This window comes from Boleophthalmus pectinirostris, unplaced genomic scaffold (genome assembly GCF_026225935.1).
Source record: "Boleophthalmus pectinirostris isolate CB_2022bp ecotype Guang Dong unplaced genomic scaffold, ASM2622593v1 HiC_scaffold_13, whole genome shotgun sequence".
Taxonomy (NCBI): domain Eukaryota; kingdom Metazoa; phylum Chordata; class Actinopteri; order Gobiiformes; family Gobiidae; genus Boleophthalmus; species Boleophthalmus pectinirostris.
This window is the reverse complement of record NW_026571036.1, coordinates 10,829,147-10,850,028: the sequence shown is the minus strand read 5'-3', so window position 1 is coordinate 10,850,028 and position 20,882 is coordinate 10,829,147. Positions and strand designations below refer to the sequence as shown.

The window sequence follows — 20,882 nt, the reverse complement described above, 5'->3', positions numbered from 1 at the left end:
AGCAAACTTTGATGTGGTCGATGGTGTTCATGTGGGGTCTGGAGGACTAAAGGGGGAGGAGGGGCGGGTTCTGGAGGTCTAAAGGGGAGAGTAAGGGGTTTAGGGTCTGGAAGACTAAAGAGGAGAGTAAGGGGGTTTTGGTCTGGAAGACTAAAGGAGAGAGTAAAGGGGTTGGAGTCTGGAAGACTAAAGGGGGAGAGTAAGGGGGTTGGGGTCTGGAAGACTAAAGGGGGAGAGTGAGGGTGTTTTGGTCTGGAAGACTAAAGGGGAGAGTAAGGGGATTTGGTGTGGAAGACTAAAGGGGAGAGTAAGGGGGTTTGGTCTGGAAGACTAAAGGGGAGAGTAAGGGGGTTTTGGTCTGGAAGACTAAAGGGGAGAGTAAGGGTGGGTTTGGGTTTGGAAGACTAAAGGGGAGAGTAAGGGGGTTGGGGTCCAGAAGATGAAAGGGGAGAGTGAAGGGGTTTGGTCTGGAAGACTAAAGGGGAGAGTAAGGGGGTTTTGGTCTGGAAGACTAAAGGGGAGCGTAAGGGTTGGGGTCTGGAAGACTAAAGGGGAGAGTAAGGGGGTTTTGGTCTGGAAGACTAAAGAGGAGAGTAAGGGGGTTTTGGTCTGGAAGACAAAAGAGGAGAGTAAGGTGGTTGGAATCTGGAAGACTAAAGGGGGAGAGTGAGGGTGTTTTGGTCTGGAAGACTAAAGGGGAGAGTAAGAGAGTTGGAGTCTAGAAGACTAAACGGAAGAGTAAAGGTGTTTTGGAAGACTAAAGGGGGACAGTAAGGGGGTTTTGGTCTGGAAGACTAAAGGGGAGAGTAAGGGGGTTTGGTGTGGAAGACTAAAGGGGAGAGTAAGGGGGTTTTGGTCTGGAAGACTAAAGGGGAGAGTAAGGGGGTTTTGGTTTGGAAGACTAAAGGGGAGATTAAGGGGGTTTGGGTTTGGAAGACTAAAGGGGAGATTAAGGGGGTTTTGGTCTGGAAGACTAAAGGGGAGATTAAGGGGGTTTGGGTTTGGACAACTAAATGGGACGGTGAGGTAGGGATGTAACGATATCCAAAACTCTTGATACAATATTTTCACGATACGCATCTCATGGTACAATATTTATTCTGATATTTTGTGGAGGGTAGCAAAATTGTGAATATGCTGCTTTTCTCTCATCATCATCCAAATAATTAAGATTTAAAAGTGATTAATAACACTGGACTGAAACGAGCAAAGAATCAGTGTCTATGTACAGTGTGTCCCAAAAAATTTGACATAATTTCACCAATAATTTTGGCAATTTTTGTTGACACAACCTCAAATTTTCACAGAACTTATAGAAACACATCTACATTGTACTGATGGTGTGTGTATGGACGCCATTATCTTTGAGAGGATAAAGTGTCTTGTATCTAGTATCTTTAGTCCTCACTCTCCTCTTGAGTCCAGCAGACCCTCCAAACCCTCCTCCCGTTCCTCTACGGATGTAACAATAACCGAAATATCGTGATATTGTGTCATCAAAAGTCTCATAATAATATCCATCACAATATATCGCATTACAAGTTTCTTTGATTAAATTCATTCTTATGGTGCAGCAACAGCTAAAAAACAGAACTAGAGGGTGTCCTAAAAAGTCTGACATAATTTCGCAGGCCAATAATTTTAATAATTCTTGCTGAAATAACCTCAAATTTTCACAGAATACATAGAAACAGATCAGGACTTTATATTTAATGTTTATTTTTTGTTCTGTTTTTAGGTTGAGCTGTTCACTTCCAAAGAGAAGTCATTTTACGTTTTGGAATATGTACCCACACAGTCACCCAAGACTGTGCAGCCTTTGGAAAAAACTGGAAAAACTTCACCAACTGGCAAACAAACTTGGACTTGGTACCAAAAATTTAACGAGGAAGGCTGATAATGCAGGGCTAAAGGATTACACATGTGTGAGCAGATTCCAAAATGCAAAATGACCTCTTAATGGGAGTAAATGGCACGGCTCAACCTGAAAACAGAACAAAAATAAATCATTAAATCTAAAATCTTGATCGTTTTCTATACATTCTATGAAAATTTGAGGTTATTTCAACAAGAATTACTAAAATTATTGGCCTGCGAAATTATGTCAAATATTTTGGGACACCCTCTATTTTTTTTTTAGCTGTTGCTGCAAAATAAGAATGAATTTAAGCAAAGAAATGTGTAATTCGATATATTGTGATGGCCCAGGATATGATTGCGAGGCTTTTGACGATATGATATCATGATATTTTGGTTATTGTTACATCCGAGGAGGGTTTGGAGGACTAAAAAGGAGAGTGGGAACTAAAGATACTAGATACAAGACATTTCATCCTTTCAGAGATAATGGCATCCATACACCATCAGTACAGTGTAGATGTGTTATGTAAGGAAAAAAAAATGTACAGCAGTGTAGTATAGAAAATGGATGCTTGAATGGATGTCATAAATAGTACAATGACGGTCATTTTCGTTGCCATAAGAAGCATGTAGTATTACACCTTTTACCTATTTTGTTATAATCACAGTATTTTTCAACACATAACATGTACTTAAGTAGAGCCTGGTTGCAATATGTGAGTTTTATGCCCAGGCTGTGTGAGAATTGCACTCCATGTACCTTGTACCTTCTCAGATTCATGCTCGAGAGTATATCCAGAAATATAAATGAATGAATATAGTTTAAAAATTAACTATTAAAGGGCCCGTACTATGCCTGTAATGATAACAGATTTGCTGGATGATTAATTGACCAAGAAATTATTGTGATAAATGATAATATTGACATTTTGAGACCATTTTCAATTAAATGTAATGGAATAACAATGGAATAAAAATACAAATGCACCAGATCGTCATTTTGATCTTGAAGTGTTCGTATTAACCCGCTCTTCATGATCCTATTTTCCAATTTTACCCGTCAGAAAATCATATTCATAATATAGAGCCTGACTCCTCAGTCCTGTCTGGTATTGTGTTGGTGTCTAATAGGATTTCAGTGGATTTCGTTCTCTCCTGGGGGTGCGGTTTGTTGTGTCGATCAGGTATGGGTGTATGTTGGCTGCTGAGGTTTGAGACATTTGCTTTTGAAAATGCAGCGAGTGTTTGCACACTCACTGCATTTGAGGCATGTTCGCCGTTGAGACATTTCCCACTCTCTCGTGTTGATTTGGCATCGTGACTTGTTTTGTCACACGGCGATGAACTGTTTTGGTGCTTTGGCGGCGACACTAGTTTTGCAGCTTCATTTTTAACCGCACAGACAGCAAAACTTTCTGCACTCAGGCCGCTGTCTTAACCAACAAATAATCTGTCCATACAGCCCATGGGATACAGTCCATGCTCCTTTGGTCTACACTGACACGTTCATTCAAGCGTCGTTACGCTAAGGCAGGGGTGTCAAACCTAAATTCACAGAGGCCAAAATTAAAAACTGGGACTAAGTCGTGGGCCAAACTAAATATTTATTTTAAATTTCAATAACATCTGCATGTTTTCTCTTCTTTCGAGATATGTAATGACAAACTTTTCTTATTAAAATAAATGTTTAATGATGGTTTTGCTTAAACATTGAATCCAGAACAAGCATGATATAAAATAACAACAACATTTAAATAAATGTCTCTATAGCCTATCTGTAGCCGGTGGGCAGCTCTAATACATATTTGTTGTGATCTCCTGGGTCAAATATAATTATATCAAATATATAATTATATCAAACTCAAATTTGACCCCCGGGCCTGAGTTTGACATGTCTGTGCTAAGGAAACGAGTAGAGAGCGATTAGAAGCCTTTTGACATTCAGTCTCTTTGGTAGAGAGAGTGAGAGAGACAAGGAAAACAAACAAGCACACAAATAGAAATTATTGCGGCTCATTAAAAGTTGGAGTACGATTAATTGATTTATTGATTATCATTACAGACCCAGCCCATAATATGTTATAATGTTGTTTCCTCGTCACAAACATACCTGGAGTGGTGTTTGTTTCATTAACACGTCATTCACACACAAACTCTGCATATTTGTTTTTTCTCTCAAACTGAAAACACTAATGTCATGTAAAACAGGACGTGCTCCACTTTGTTTTTGAACCACCAGAATCATTCGGTTCATTTCAACCCATTCTCTACCACACAAAAGGTAAAAAGCAGCTGTTAACTTGAAAACTACCACTTCATGAAATGTGTTTTTAAGCTTTATAGACATAGACAGACTAATAATAAAGGGTAACTCAAACATGTGTGAATGAAACAAAACACAACACAAACACAAATATCACACGCTCACAAGAGTCCATTTTGCGTAATATTGGACCTTTAGCTCTATTAACAGTTCTGGCAAAATTATAGCTATTAGTTCTGCTACATTAGTTTTTGAGAAATTAAATGTTGATTAAATGATCGTGTGAAATAATGTGCTAACTGTGGTTTCAGAAAACACCAGCTGTTTTTGAGTGTTTGTGTTGTTTATAAAGTAGCACTATTAACACTTCGAGAGCTGTGATAATTACGTGAAAGACGCAAGGGAGGGTTAGCTGAATTACACAAAGACCAAGTGTTTGACTGCATGGGCTGTGGATTCATTTTCCCAAACCAAAAACACCAAATTATCACAGAAACAATGTCTTAAAAATGTAAAAACAGAACTAATTCATTTAAAATGTGTTTAGTTATTCCTCATTTACCTCATATATTCCAAGTATCCTAATTATTCACAACTCTCAGGGACATTTTTTTGCCATGAAAAGTACTATTATGTATGTAAAAGTAACAAATAGCATGCTAACACACACTTGCTTTCTATTTAGATACAGAAAGCACACAGTAGACTTGGCAGCAGACTGATTTAGCTTAAATACAAAAATCTAGTGCACGGCCTTTAAGATTGAATTGTCAATACTGTTGTTTGGTTAATAGGTGATTTTTTATGGAATTTAAACTCTAAATCTTACAGGCCGTTCTTTTAAAGTGGGACTAAACACCTAAACTCTGCCCAAAATCACATTTCAAACAAAAAGCTGCTAAACTAGGCACTACCTGGACGACACTCGTTTAAAACAAGTCTTTGTTCAATATGGGCCTCACCGCAACACCCACCACCACAACACTGACCACCGACTACCACAACACTGACCACCGACTACCACAACACTGACCACAGACTACCACAACACTGACCTCCGACTACCACAACACTGACCTCCGACTACCACAACACTGACCTGACCCACACGACTACCACAACACTGACCACCGACTACCACAACACTGACCACCGACTACCACAACACTGACCTCCACTACTACCTCTAAACTACTAGCTGAACTACCTCACCTGCCTCTTCTGACCACGTGTCTAAATGTACCAAATGCAGCAGCAAACGTGCCTTGTGAACAGAGCATCTAGAAGCCGTGAAACAGTTTTTAATGTTTATCAGAAAATAACTACTCAGTATTCTGTTTGAGTGTAATTTTTGGGATACTGGGGGCTGTATTCCGCCCTCCGGTTTCCCCATCGATTTCCACTGCCCAGGGAGGGGCACCGCCATGATTTGTGCATTGAATGTCACAATATATTATGAATTTTTTCGGGGTTTGGGTGGGCCTATTGAGATTTGGACCAAGGCACGTCGGGGGAGGATCACTAGCGCACATTTCGAACCAGTCGAAATTGAAAACCGGAGGTAGAATGTGGATGGAGCCCGCTGGTACTGCAGTAATCTGACTGACTGAAATTGTCATTTAAACCATCAAAGCTCCAAACACAATGAAAACAGTTCATTCTTAAAAGTGACACTGGGCGCAGCCGTCTTGAATTCTGTCTCTGAATGTTTGCTCAGTCTCCTCTGAGTTCTTCCAAGTTTCACGAGGTGCGTGTCACTAGGCAACGTTCTCGAACCTCTGAGATGGATAATTGAATGCCCCATAAAGCAGTGAGTGACAGGGTAGAAGGGTTTGGAGATCTAAAGAACAATGTGAACAGAAGTGTGTGAACAGGAATCCACACTTCAGACTCAGCCATGTGTTTGTAATCACCAGACTCTAATCAGGTCAATCTTTTGAAATTCTACTTGAAATTGCAAATTGACCTAGTTTGCACAAAAATTGCCTAAAATGAGGAGCAGTAGAGGAACAGTAGATCATTTTATTAAAACACCTTCACAGTTTAGTAGCAAAAGAAAATGGATTTAATGTTTTGTTCCACTTTAAATATGTGTTACTGTGACAGGTTTAATCTACATTGCTTCTCTGTCTCTCAGGAAACGCAGCCGTCCTGTGGTGCACCTGCTCCACCACCGTGTTCCGCTCCGTCACAAAACGTTTCGTCAAGACCCTGGCGTGCTCGGGGATTGGCGCCTGTCTGGTGTGCGTGCCCTTTGACCTGGCCCTGGGCTCCAGTCCCCTCTGCTGCTGGTGGATCCACACCATCATCATCTGCAAGTCCTTCAAGTTCCTCCACAAGCTCTTCTGCTCCGTCACCGTGCTCAGCTTCAGCGCCATCGCCCTGGACAGGTGAGGAGCAATATATCTGAAGATGACAATCAAAAAGGTGGAAGGTGTTCACATTTGGTTAGATTTGGTTCTGGTTTGGCTCATGTGTATTTGTGATGAAGAAATGTTTGGCCCTTTTCTAGTTCTGGCTTAGTCTTGGTCTAGTCTTGGTTTAAACCCTTAATGTCGACTGTCACAAATATGTGACAAACCGTTTGGATCAAGATATAAGCCGAGATCGCGGCTGCTTTCCCCCAGTGCTGGTTAGTGCATATGCAGGACCTTCCTAGGAACCTTCGACTTAAAGGCAAAAACACACACAAAACATTTTTTTATGTACATTTATATAAATTCAGGCGTTAAGGGGTTTCTGGGATTCTGGGTTTATGGTGCATAAGGCAACTGGTAACTGGGTTATTTTCCTTCTCTGACTTGAAAAAATTCTCTGTAATACAGTTTGAACTTGTAAACTCTACTTCTAAACTAAAACTGTGACGTATTACAACAACAATAATCAACACAAAAAGTGAATCTGAGGGATCAAGTACCTACAACTATCAACTACTAAATGATGTAAACATTTGATAAAGGTTAAATCTGACAATATTAACATGTTAGAAACATTCATTTGAGGTCAGCCCCATGTTCCTTTATTTCTAAGATTTTTCTCAAACTTAAACTCTAAGTCGAGTCATTTTTATTTTTATACTGCATTTATAGAATAATAAGCGTTGCTTCTCCCCACTCCTTTTCGGAATGATTGATTTTTAAATTGATTTTTATTTTAGTTTGGAGATTATACTTGTGATGAGCAATGTAAAATAATTGCCTTTATGTAACTGTTGATTTCTGCATAATAATGCAATTTATTATTTATGGAAACACTCAAATAAACTTATGATCAAAGGGATTATTCATTACATAAGGGTGAGTCATTGTACAGTTGTAGGGAGTATTATCTGTTACAATAGGGTGAGTTGTACAGTTGTAGGGAGTATTATCTGTTACAATAGGGTGAGTTGTACAGTTGTAGGGAGTATTATCTGTTACAATAGGGTGAGTTGTACAGTTGTAGGGAGTATTATCTGTTACATAGGGTGAGTTGTACAGTTGTAGGGAGTATTATCTGTCACAATAGGGTGAGTTGTACAGTTGTAGGGAGTATTATCTGTCACAATAGGGTGAGTTGTACAGTTGTAGGGAGTATTATCTGTTACAATAGGGTGAGTTGTACAGTTGTAGGGAGTATTATCTGTCACAATAGGGTGAGTTGTACAGTTGTAGGGAGTATTATCTGTCACAATAGGGTGAGTTGTACAGTTGTAGGGAGTATTATCTGTCACAATAGGGTGAGTTGTACAGTTGTAGGGAGTATTATCTGTCACAATAGGGTGAGTTGTACAGTTGTAGGGAGTATTATCTGTTACAATAGGGTGAGTTGTATAGTTGTAGGGAGTATTATCTGTTACAATAGGGTGAGTTGTACAGTTGTAGGGAGTATTATCTGTTACAATAGGGTGAGTTGTACAGTTGTAGGGAGTATTATCTGTCACAATAGGGTGAGTTGTATAGTTGTAGGGAGTATTATCTGTCACAATAGGGTGAGTTGTACAGTTGTAGGGAGTATTATCTGTTACAATAGGGTGAGTTTGTACAGTTGTAGGGAGTATTATCTGTTACACTAGGGTGAGTTGTACAGTTGTAGGGAGTATTATCTGTCACAATAGGTGAGTTGTTGTACAGTTGTAGGGAGTATTATCTGTCACAATAGGGTGAGTTGTACAGTTGTAGGGAGTATTATCTGTTTACAATAAGGGTGAGTTGTACAGTTGTAGGGAGTATTATCTGTCACAATAGGGTGAGTTGTACAGTTGTAGGGAGTATTATTATCTGTTACAATAGGGTGAGTTGTACAGTTGTAGGGAGTATTATCTGTCACAATACGGTGAGTTGTACAGTTGTAGGGAGTATTATCTGTCACAATAGGGTGAGTTGTATAGTTGTAGGGAGTATTATCTGTTACAATACGGTGAGTTGTACAGTTGTAGGGAGTATTATCTGTCACAATAGGGTGAGTTGTACAGTTGTAGGGAGTATTATCTGTCACAATAGGGAGTTGAGTTGTACAGTTGTAGGGAGTATTATCTGTCACAATAGGGTGAGTTGTACAGTTGTAGGGAGTATTATCTGTCACAATAGGGTGAGTTGTACAGTTGTAGGGAGTATTATCTGTCACAATAGGGTGAGTTGTACAGTTGTAGGGAGTATTATCTGTCACAATAGGGTGAGTTGTACAGTTGTAGGGAGTATTATCTGTTACAATAGGGTGAGTTGTTGTACAGTCATTTCAACCTAAGGTCCTTTATATTATATTATTATATTATATCATTTATATAATTGTAGATGGGACACTTTTTTGCTTTTAAAATAGATTTTGGTGTGAATTATTTCCATCATAATCACAAGAATTCTATTAAAAAACATATTTCTTCATGTTGTCTGCACTGAAATGAATCATGGGATATGTAGTTCCTGATGTTAGTTTTCCTCTACATTAACATCAACTGCTGCTGGAGAATAGTTTGGTTGTACTTGACGACCAGCTTGGAAGAAATGGTGTTAAAATCTGATGCAAATTGATGATAAAGGAAATGTGGGAACATATGGCCTAATTTTGGAAAAAAAAAAAAAAAAAAAAAAAAGACTTTAGAAATGAGAGAACATAAGGCTGAGGGAACACAGGCACACTCCTCATTCATATCATGTTTACATTTCCTTCGCGAATACGGTTTAGCATTAGCCACACTGTTTACATAAAAATCAATTCAGCTGGAACGCTCTGAGGTTAGAGCTCGCCGCGTTACATCCCAGTTAGCGGTTTCCCGGAGCGCGGCATTAGTCCCAGTTTAGTTCCAGGGTTTGACGTGGTGGAAGTGTGAATGCATTCCCGTTGACAGTCTGGGTGTAAATTGCGTAACTCGACATTCACAGGTTTTATCTTCCTGTTATTTCCAACATGAGGAGGACGCAGTTACATTCAAAGTATAATATAATACTGCATATAACACTTTGTTTTAAATAATAACCACTATGACAACGATTCATTTCATCATCTAAAACTCCTGGATACGTCAAATTAGAGTTTATGAGGAGCTCCAGCACTGCACAGTATTATTAGCGCTTCATAATTACTACTCATAAGTATTAGTCATGTATAATGAATCTGTTAATTATATAGAATAGCTGAGAGGTATTTTGCAACATGAATAGATTTGATTAAAGGCGGCATATGCAGAATTTTAGAGGGTTTATCCATGGTTATTTACTCAACACTACTGGGGTTTTGTTTTGCTTCATTCACTAACAGCCTGTCCACATGATAACGTTTTTTGGGTGAAGTTTGTATTCGTTTTGGTCTTTCATCCACACGGAGTCGTCGTTTTGGTTGGGCGAAAATGATGTTTTTTGAGACCGGGTTCCAGAGTGGAGAAATCTGTGTTGTCGTGTGGATAAGCAAACCGCAGCTTTTGGAAAACAAGAGCGTTTCCGAAATGGGACGGGTGTAGCCTACGGAGCCGCTCCCATCGCCCAGCAACCGATTACAAAAAGATTAAAAGATTACGCACACGGATCAATAACAAAGATTACATGCGAGTAATGAACAATTAAGGTTTAATTTTAGCAAAACAAAACAGCTATATTTCTGGGATACATCTAAAATCGGCTAATTTACCTTAAAGTAAAAAAAAAAAAAAAGAGATCTGCATTATTAAATATTATTATCATTGTTAACAGCGCCACATACAGGTGCGGCATGTGTATTACATCGTTTTCACTCCGTGCTCCGTTTTCGTCTGGACATGAACATTTATTGATCCGACACACAGTGTTGGGAAGGTGTATAACCCTACAGATCACAGATTACATACACCAAAATGTAGTTTGTAACGTAATCCATTAAATTACTTAAAATGAGTAACGTAATCTGAATACTTTGGATTACTTGATATTGTCTTGGTTTTTAAAACTACGTGAATGTACCAACCACATTCTGAAAATTCTTGTTTGTTCTCTTCAAATTGTCTGTTGAGCCCAAGTCTCCATGAACCGGTAACTGTTCGCTGTAGAGAAGCAAAGACCAGGACGTCTTTACATAAGATGTTTTGTCTGCTAAAGGACAATAAAAAGCCCAGACTTTCCTTAACCAGTTTAAAAATATTTATGTCCACTCTACTGTTAGCTGTCATATTGTTTAGACCTGGTTTAGTTCTGGTTTAGTTCTGGTTTAGTCTGGTTTAGTTCTGGTTTAGTTCTGGTTTAGTTCTGGTTTTAGTCCTGGTTTAGCCCAAAATGTGAAAACAGGAAAATCCCGCCATGTAATCCATTTATTTCAACAAAGTAACTGTAATCCAATTACCACTCATTGAAACAGTAACTGTAATCGAATACAGTTACTCATAATTTGTACTCTGATTACGTAACTCCGGTACATGTAATCTGTTACTCCCCAACACTGCCAACATGTGTGTGGATGCGAATTTTTATCAGCCCGTAAAAGAAAAAATCCAGGAGTGTCGTCGTGTGGACGCAGCCTAAGATTTCAGTAAACCTGAAGGTCACAAATGGCTCTTTTTAAACATTTTCAGTTATGAAACCTGCTCTCCTGTACAGTTTTTAAACCCGTAAACCATCAGCGTCTATTCTGAGCACTTCTGCTCTCTGTTCAACAATTGCATGGCTCTATTAGCGCACAGGCCACTCTGCCAAACGGCTTTAATTATACTTTCATTGTTCGTTCAGTCCCACTGCTTAAAGCTTAGTTCATGCCAACATTTTCAGTTTTCCTAAATGTCGACTTTAGGTTAGAAATAAAATGCCAAGATGTAATTTTAAAAAGCCCTACTTTTTGTTATTTATTTTTTTTATTTTGAGAGCAATAAGGCCATTTTTAGTTTGCTTACAGACTTGATATTTTGCACTTTTGTAGCTAAGGCCTTAAATTAAGCATATTTTTATGTCTAAAAAGTTGTTTATACATGTTTGCTGTGCGTTTTGCATTAAAGAATATTAATTTTATTTAAATTTTTGTTTGTATTTCTGGTCCTGTAGCTTTTATTACAGCATATGACACAGCAACAGCATGCAGCTTGTGAAATAACAGGTTGTATAATTGAAAAAAAGGATGTATAACACTTCATTAGGGGGTGAAAAGGAGGAGTTTTAATCGCAAAATTAAGCCAAAAAAATCCAGGCGATGATTTTTTGTGTTATACAGGATCTTTAAATGTGACTGTGATGTTGTGAGGAGAATTAAAAGAGCTAAGTTTGTTCTGAAATTGATTTAGTGATGGGGTTTACCTGAGGGTGGTCTGTCTAAAGCAGCTGGAGACCTTTAAAAGTGATGGCCGCTCCTGTTATCTTCACACAGATAACTGCACTTTGACAGATTGGCTTTGGACGAGCAGAGGAGGTCTGTTTGTCTCCGTCTGCCCCCGTGGAGAGCAGGAGACCCATGTCAAAATATGTGACGATGCTTTTGTTATCAGAGCAGCCTTTTTCGTTTATTGGTGATGATTCAAGGCTCCAGTTGATTATAGTAAAGTGTTAAATGGTTGAATATTTACCAAAATGTGTGTAAACTTTAAAGCAGTGGTCTCCCAAACATTTTTTGCGCCAAGAACCGGTTTTATATCAGACAATATTTCACGGACCGGAGGGGGAGAGGGCATGGTTAAAGTCCTGGTTAAATCCTGTTTTAGTCCTGTTTTAGTCCTGGATTTAGACCTGTTTTAGTCCTGGATTTAGACCTGTTTTATTCCTGTTTTAGACCTGTTTTAGACCTGTTTTATATCTGTTTTAGACCTGGTTTAGACCTGTTTTAGACCTGGTTTAGTCCTGTTTTATTCCTGGTTTAGACCTGTTTTAGACCTGTTTTAGTCCTGGTTTAGACCTGTTTTAGACCTGTTTTAGACCTGTTTTAGTCCTGGTTTAGACCTGGTTTAGACCTGTTTTAGACCTGTTTTAGTCCTGTTTTAGTCCTGTTTTAGACCTGTTTTAGACCTGTTTTAGACCTGTTTTAGTCCTGTTTTAGTCCTGGTTTAGACCTGGTTTTAGACCTGTTTTAGACCTGTTTTATATCTGTTTTAGACCTGTTTTAGTCCTGGTTTTAGACCTGTTTTTAGTCCTGGTTTAGACCTGTTTTAGACCTCCTGGTTTTAGACCTGCCTGTTTTAGACCTGTTTTAGTCCTGGTTTAGACCTGTTTTATGTTTAGACCTGTTTTTAGTCCTGTTTTAGTTTTTAGACCTGTTTTAGACCTGTTTTAGTGTTTTGTCCTGGTTTTAGACCTGGTTTTAGACCTGTTTTAGACCTGTTTTAGTGTTTTAGCCTGTTTTAGACCTGTTTTAGACCTGTTTTAGACCTGTTTTTAGACCTGTTTTAGACCTGTTTTAGTGTTTAGACCTCCTGGTTTAGACCTGTTTTAGACCTGTCTGTTTTAGACCTGGTTTAGACCTCCTGGTTTAGACCTGTTTTTAGACCTGTTTTAGTCCTGGTTTTAGACCTGTTTTAGTCCTGGTTTAGACCTGGTTTTAGACCTGTTTTATATCTGTTTTAGACCTGTTTTAGTTTTAGACCTGGTCTAGGGTCTATAATACATCATTTTCTGATCTGTGTTATGATGTTGTTTCCTCATGACAAACACACCTGCAGTTGTGTTTTGTTTCATTGACATGTTTAACACACAAACCCTGCGTGTTTAGGCTGAGTTCTTCTCTCAAACAGAAAACACCCGGTCTAATGTGTTGTTATGTGGTGTTACAGGAAGTGCTCCATGACATCACCAGGTGGAACAGACTAATAATAAAGTGTTACTCAAACCTGTGTGAATGAAACAAAACACAACTCCAGGTAGAGCTGCTCGATTATGGAAACAATCATCATCACGGTTATTTGGTCAATATTGAAATCACGATTATTCAAATGATTATTTTTAGTTACACGATGCATTTATTCAGCATTTCTCTCTCTTGTTATTGATTAGGGGTGTAACGATATCCAAATCTTTCGGCACAATATTATCACGATATGCATCTCACCGTACGATATTTATTGCGATATTTTGGAGAGGCTGATATAATTGTAGATGGGACACTTTTTTGCTTTTAAAATAGATTTTGGTGTGAATTATTTCCATCATAATCACAAGAATTCTATTAAAAAACATATTTCTTGATGTTGTCTGCACTGAAATGAATCATGGGATATGTAGTTCCTGATGTTTATAAGCTGTTGCTACTGTAAAACCATGAATTTAAGCAAAGAAACTTGTAATTTGATATTATCTACACAAAAATAGGTTACAAATATGAACCGTAGAGCAGTGTTGCGATGTATAAAACATAAAATTAATAAAATATACTTTGAACATGAAATAAGTCATAAAAAACATAAATGTATCTAAATAAACAAAATATCCAGCTGTTCTACAATCTCTGTATTTAAAAAAATAAAATAAATACCCAAAATAAACTTTAAACTTGAATAATTTCAACTTGATTATGTGAGTTTGGAGATTGTTTGACACACAAATCCAAATTGCCATCAGTATTGACCAAAATAATCCTGATAATTCCATAATCGAACAGCCCTACTTTTTCTGATGCAGCTCAAGATTTATTTATTCTAAAGCTATTCAAGAAAGGTTCATTTCCATTTCAGTATCGATACTCGCTCAAATGAAGTTTCGATACTGCTTATAATACCGTTTAGAATCAGATTTTCGATACTTTTGACAACCTTATTATAACTAGATATTGAAACTATTCTATTCCGCGTACATGGGACTTTAATTTTTACTTCATAGTCGCTGCGGTCTCGCCTCATGCCGTACGCCAATGCAAAGATGATGTCTCCATGGCAACTAATACAGCCAGAATACTATCAATTATTTATTCTGAAGGAGGCTCCGCGGGGCAGCTTATATGCACTCGAACGCATCGTGACGTACGGGCCATGAAAAGGAATGAGAGGACGTTGTTACAGTGCACAATAGGGGAATAGTTTTAGACGAGAGGCGACGTAGGTTTATTATTCTCGGTCCAAATCACAGAGGTTTGGTCGTGTAAGTGCGCTCTTGTGACCGCCCACATTTGAATGAAACTAGCTGCAAAGATAGACAGCGATTTGACTGGAATAACAAAGCGAGCATTGTTGACCGTTTATTTTTATTATCGTTTCTTTGTGTGCGTTGTTCTGTGCTTTGCTATGGTCCTTATTGTCCTTTTTGGGTCATTTTAAACTTCGAAATACGCTTTTAAATGGACAAAAGTACTTCGCATACTTAGACATGGATGGCAGCCAGGCCTATTAATAATAAAAACTACACTTATGCTCAAATATGCACACAAAAGAATAACATCAGTGTAGCAGACCATGGGAATAAAAACTTTAACTAGCCTCAAAAATGATTTAAAGATGTATTTTCTATGTTAAATTCATTCTGAGATCCACACAGGTAAAGCTGCTCATTGTTAATCAACTAAATCAAAATAAGACAGAACTAGGGATGTAACAATAACCAAAATATTGTGACATCGTATCGTCAAAAGTGTCACAATAATATCAAATTACAAGTTCCTTTGTTTAAATAAATGGTTTTATAGTAGCAACAGCTTATAAACATCGGGAACTACATATCCCATGATTCATTTCACTGCAAACGACATGAAGAAATATGTTTTTTACTTGATTTCTTGGGATTATGACGGAAATAATTCACACCAAAATCTTGTCAAGGTATTTTAAAAGCATCTATCTATCTACAATTATATTAGCCTCTCCAAAATATTGCAATAAATATCATACCGTGAAATTTGGATATTGTTACATCCCTTGACAGAATAGATCCAAATGTGTTATGTAACAGCTTTGTATAAATACAAGCTCAAACATTCTGGGACTTTCTAGGCCGACTACGACTATTAAACAGTGTTATTACATCTATTTATGTGTATATTCTGGTTGGACATACTGTATAAATCAGGGGTCTGTAATCTTTTTCCTCCTGTGAGCTACTACAAAAATGTCAAGAGAGTTACTACTTTTAATGGATGAAATTTGGTGAATAGAAGAGCCACGGTGAGCCGTAGATGAGGTACAGTTAGATGCCTATAAACATAAACTATTATCCATTTATTAGTGCACAAAATTGGGCATCAAAGTCATACAAATACATTGGTAATAGGCATTTAATTAATAAAATTTGACTTACAATAAGTAGAATTCAGAAATCCTTTGGCAAGCTACTTGGAAGGGAGTAGATTGGTATAAATAAATATATTTATATGTCCAGAATATCGACTCCACTGTTCTTTCTAGAATTGGTGCCAGTATCCAATACCAGTATCGGTTTGGTAAATCCACACTCAGGGGCCACCAGCTGCTCGTCTTCATAAAGATCTTATTTCTAAAGCTAGAATTGCCACGTTTACATGACAGCTTTAATTCTGAATAAAAATAACTTAATTCTGAATAAAACATAATTCTGCTTTAAAAAGAGCATGTATATGAATTAAACTTAATTCCGAAGTAAGTGGGTGGTTTGTTTTGATTTTAAAGTTGAATTAATTCATTCCTCGATCATGTAAATGTTTATTCTTCTTAAAAATAATTCCGGTCGTTCAGTGCATGCGCGTTGGTTCGCCTTTCTGACGCGATCCAGCTCCACCAGTCCTGACTTCGGACTTTCATCCGCTGCTCTTTGGATTTGCCAGCGGGATGTGGGAGTGGACTGAGGTAGAGCAGCCGCTGACTCAGTTTGTCTTCTTCCTCCCTTCTCCCTGAGAACTGACACTCCAACACTCTCCTCCTCGGTTGACAGACGTAAAGCATGATGACCGAATTCTTGAACTGCTGCTTAAAAATTTTGGATCGTGTTTGTGTCTGTGGCGTAATGACAAACCGAGATGACAAAAAAGCCGGTAAGCAGCTGAAGTGTGTGTTTTCTTTCTGTCGATGTAAATACGTTCGTGTCTCTGTCCAATCAGAACCCTTCCCAAATCCCAGACATTGAGTGGAATTAAGTTAAGGCGATTTAACCTGTTTTCCATGTAAACCTCAATTCTGAATTATTATTTCCATGTAAACTCAAAGGAGAATATTTTAATTCCAGACTATAATTTAGAACAATTAATTCAGATTAGAAAAACATCATGTAAACGTGGCTAAACGTGTTCCATTAAACTTTCTTATCTCCAAGCCAGATTACAGTGGAGAGCAACACCTCTCACATTACGAATACATGTTTAAAAATCTTAAAAAATATCATTGTATACATGGACATGCAGATACTTTTAATGCCATACTGTGCAGCATTCCAGGAAAAGCAGTAACATCTTCTAGGAGACAAACTGGTGGCGAGCCCTTCATTAAAAAAACGTCTGGTAATTCATAAATTACCGCCTCACCTCTGTGTTACCTGCAGAACATTTGCACGGGAGAAGCAAAGTCGGTAAATTACTTAATTTTACTGAAATTGACACAGAGATTGAAAAAGAAAAGAAAGCGGAAAGAAAATAAAGAGATAGAAAAGACGCGCAGTTACAAGAACAAACAGTGAAATACACAGGACTGTTGTTATCTCCGGACGTCTGTGTTTGGTGAAATATTGTAGGTAATTTGCGGCGGGATTTTTTTTTACTTTACAAATTACAGAGAGGCACATCCACAATCCTGGGTCTGGTTAGGACTGAGTCATTTCAAGCACCACTCATCCTTTCTGTTCATTTTAATGAGGCTCATTTATGTCTTTTCATCTAGTTTTTATTTAATTATATTAGAGGAAGTGGTGGAGTGGGTTTTTTTTAAAGTGGGGGGCGGGATTCGTGACGTGATCCAAGATTGAATCAAGACTAAACCAGGGCTGAACCAGGTCTAAACCAACACTAAACCAGGATTAAAACAGGACTAAACCAGGATTAAACCAGGTCTAAACCAGATCTAAACCAGGACTAAATCAGGACTAATCCAGGACCAAAACTGAACTAAACCAGGACTGAATGAGGACTAAAACAGGACTAAACCAGAAGTAAACCAGGTCTAGGTCTAATCTCGAGAGAGAACCCCTGTTTTAGTCCTAGTTCAGTCCTGGTTTAGTCCTCCTGGTTCAGCCCTGCTTCAATCCTGGTTCAGTTCTGGTTCAGATCTGTTTTAGTCCTGTTTTAGACCTGGTTTAGTCCTGTTTAGTCCTGGTTCAGTCCTGGTTTAGACCTTGTTCAGTCCTGGTTTAGCCCTCCTGGTTCAGTCCTGCTTCAATCCTGGTTCAGTTCTGGTTCAGTCCTGTTTTAATCCTGTTTTAGTCCTGTTTCAGTCCTGGTTCAGTACTGGTGCAGTTCTGGTTTAGTCCTCATTTAGTCCTGTTTTAGTCTTGGTGCAGTCCTAGTTTAGTCCTGTTTTAATCCTGTTTTATTCCTGGTTCAGTCCCGATATAGTCCTGGTTTAGTCCTGGTTCTGTCCTGGTTCAGTCCTGCTTCAATCCTGGTTCAGTTCTGGTTCAGTCCTGGTTCAGTCTTGTTTTAGTCCTGTTTTAATCCTGGTTTAGTCCTGGTTTAGTCCTGATTTAGTCCTGGTTCAGTTCTGGTTCAGTCCTGTTTTAATACTCGTTTAGTCCTGTTTTAGTCTTGGTGCAGTCCTGGTTCAGTCCTGGTTTAGTCCTGCTTCAATCCTGGTTCAGTTCTGGTTCAGTCCTGGTTCAGTTCTGGTTCAGTCCTGTTTTAATACTCGTTTAGTCCTGTTTTAGTCTTGGTGCAGTCCTAGTTTAGTCCTGTTTTAGTCCTGGTTCAGTCCTGGTTCAGTCCTGGTTCAGTCCTGTTTTAATACTCGTTTAGTCCTGTTTTAGTCTTGGTGCAGTCCTGGTTCAGTCCTGGTTTAGTCCTGGTTTAGTCCTGGTTTAGTCCTGATTTAGTCCTGTTTTAATCCTGTTTTAATCCTGGTTTAGTCCTGGTTCAGTCCTGGTTTAGTCCTGCTTCAATCCTGGTTCAGTTCTGGTTCAGTCCTGGTTCAGTCTTGTTTTAGTCCTGTTTTAATCCTGTTTTAATCCTGGTTTAGTCCTGGTTTAATCCTGATTTAGTCCTGGTTCAGTCCTGGTTCAGTTCTGGTTCAGTCCTGTTTTAATACTCGTTTAGTCCTGTTTTAGTCTTGGTTCAGTCCTGGTTCAGTCCTGGTTGAGTCCTGTTTTAATCCTGTTTTAGTCCTGGTTGATTTATCAGTTCAAACTTGACTTTTTTACCCTCTGTCTTTGCAGGTACTACTCCGTGCTTTACCCTTCGGAGAGGAAGATCTCGGACGCTCGCTCCCGCGACCTGATCATCTACATCTGGGTGCACGCGGCCGTCGCTAGCCTCCCCGTTTTCGCCGTCACCAATGTCACCGACGTCTACGCCACTTCCTCCTGCTCCGCAGACCACGCCCACTCCATCGGTCACATGATCTACGTCCTGATCTACAACCTCACGACGCTGATCCTGCCGCTCGCTCTGGTCTTTCTCTTCATGTTGCTGATCCGGCGAGCGTTGAGCGCGAGCCAAAAGAAGAAAGTCATCATCGCCGCACTGAGGACGCCGCAGAATAGCATTTCGATTCCGTACGTGTCGCAAAGGGAGGCGGAGCTACACGCGACGTTACTAGCGGTGGTGTTGGTGTTCTCCGCCTGTAGCGCCCCCTACGGAGTCTTGGTGATATATCGGACAATTTTAGTAGACTCTAAAGACACGCCCATGCTGCTTTACCTTACAGCGCTATGGCTTCCGAAAGTTTCTCTTCTCACGAATCCGATTTTGTTTTTGTTGGTGAACAGATCGGCGCGGCATAGCTGGTTGGACTTGCTAACCAGGATTCACAGAAGGTACAGCCGGAGAAACGCGGTGACGACGGGCGCGCTCGGGTCTTTAGGCGTGGAGGGCGGGATCGGAGAACCTGTCGGACTGGAAACCGCAGGGAGATCGGGCAGTCAGCTCCTGGAAATGTTCAATATCGGACAGCAGCAAATCTTTCGACCCGAGGAAGAGGAGGAAGAAGACGCGGAAAACGGGTTAGAAGGTTCGTCCTTGCCCAAAGAGAAAGTTGGAAGTCTGAGGAGCTTGGACGTGGCTCCGAAAAAGGACCAAGGATTAGTCAAAACGAAGGAATACCCGGGCCCGATCGTGATACCAGCGCGTTCCTCGCCCGGACACACTTGCGCGTACGCTTCTTCTTCTCAGGTGGCCCCCGCTACGCCAGCTACGCCCACCGACGCCGAGGATGCCACCCAGTGCGGGTTCGGTCCGTTTGAGCTGCCCCCACAATGGTTACCAGAGACCAGGAACAGCAAGAAGAGACTACTACCCCCTCTGGGTAACACGCCGGAAGAGCTGATCCAGACCAAGATGCCTCGCCCCAAACCGGAGCGAAGGATCAGCCGCAACAACAAAGTCAGCACTATACCAGCGGTGGAGAACTAGAAGACAAAACTAACTGTGTGGTTTTTGTTTTTAAAATCAATATTTGAGTGAATGATAATTGACTGACAATGACTCCAGCAGCTCAAAAGTAAAGTGTGAGTTTAACTTGTACAAAACAATGTTAAGATATTGTTCAGTTTTTGTGGCACAAATGGACCTTGGAGAAAAATGTGAACGGTTTAAAGGTTGTATGGAGGATTTTTTTAGTTTCAAATTGTCAGTGAAAGTTCAAACTAGATGCAGCAGCCTTGTAATTATGATGACCAAAAAACAAAAGAATGAAAATCCATCAACTGTGGACCGCATTATCTATTGGCTCTTAGGTTGTCAATCAAACTCGCTACGTTTCTAGCGTAACTGACTCATCGGCGCGCTGGGATTACGTGGTTTACGTTCGCCACTTACACTTTCCACATACGCAAGATGCTTTTTACTTGACCAAAGCATCGGTTCTTAGCAGGCTTTTTCCAACTGTAGCTTCCTCGCAGTTTGCACATAGTTTTTTTGCGATGGCAGACAAGAATCCACGACCAGTTCACCGCTAAAGAAAGTCCGTTTTTGAGGTCGCTGAAAGAAGAAGAGAAGGGGAAAAGGAGCGAAGACAAACTAAGGTGATTCTTGGAGATTCCCTCCAGCGTTGGCGCGACTGAAGCAGACGAAGGGTTTAAAGACTCACGCGTTGGTCGCAGTTAGCACAGAGTTTGTTGCGATGGCGGACAAGAATCCACAATCAATTTGTCGCGTAAGAAAGTCAGTTTTTGAGGTCCCTGAAAGAAGAAGAGAAGGGAAAAAGGAGCGAAAACAAACTAAGGTGATTCTTGGAGATTCCTTCCAGCGGTGGCGCGACTGAAGCAGACGAAGGGTCTAAAGACTCACGCGTTGGTCGCTGAATTAC

The 20,882-nt window shown here is 39.6% G+C and overlaps 1 protein-coding gene across 1 annotated transcript in view; it reads left to right on the top strand.

The window, feature by feature from the left end:
- Positions 1 to 20,523, top strand: part of gpr176 (G protein-coupled receptor 176) — a 50,592-nt gene extending 30,069 nt beyond the window's left edge. Inside the window, exons 2-3 of the mRNA XM_055149486.1 lie at positions 6,261 to 6,513; positions 18,793 to 20,523. Of these exons, the coding sequence (XP_055005461.1) occupies positions 6,261 to 6,513; positions 18,793 to 19,987 (1,448 nt within the window). The 3' untranslated portion in view covers positions 19,988 to 20,523. The remainder of the gene's footprint in view (positions 1 to 6,260; positions 6,514 to 18,792) is intronic.
- The last annotated feature ends 359 nt before the right edge of the window (positions 20,524 to 20,882 follow it).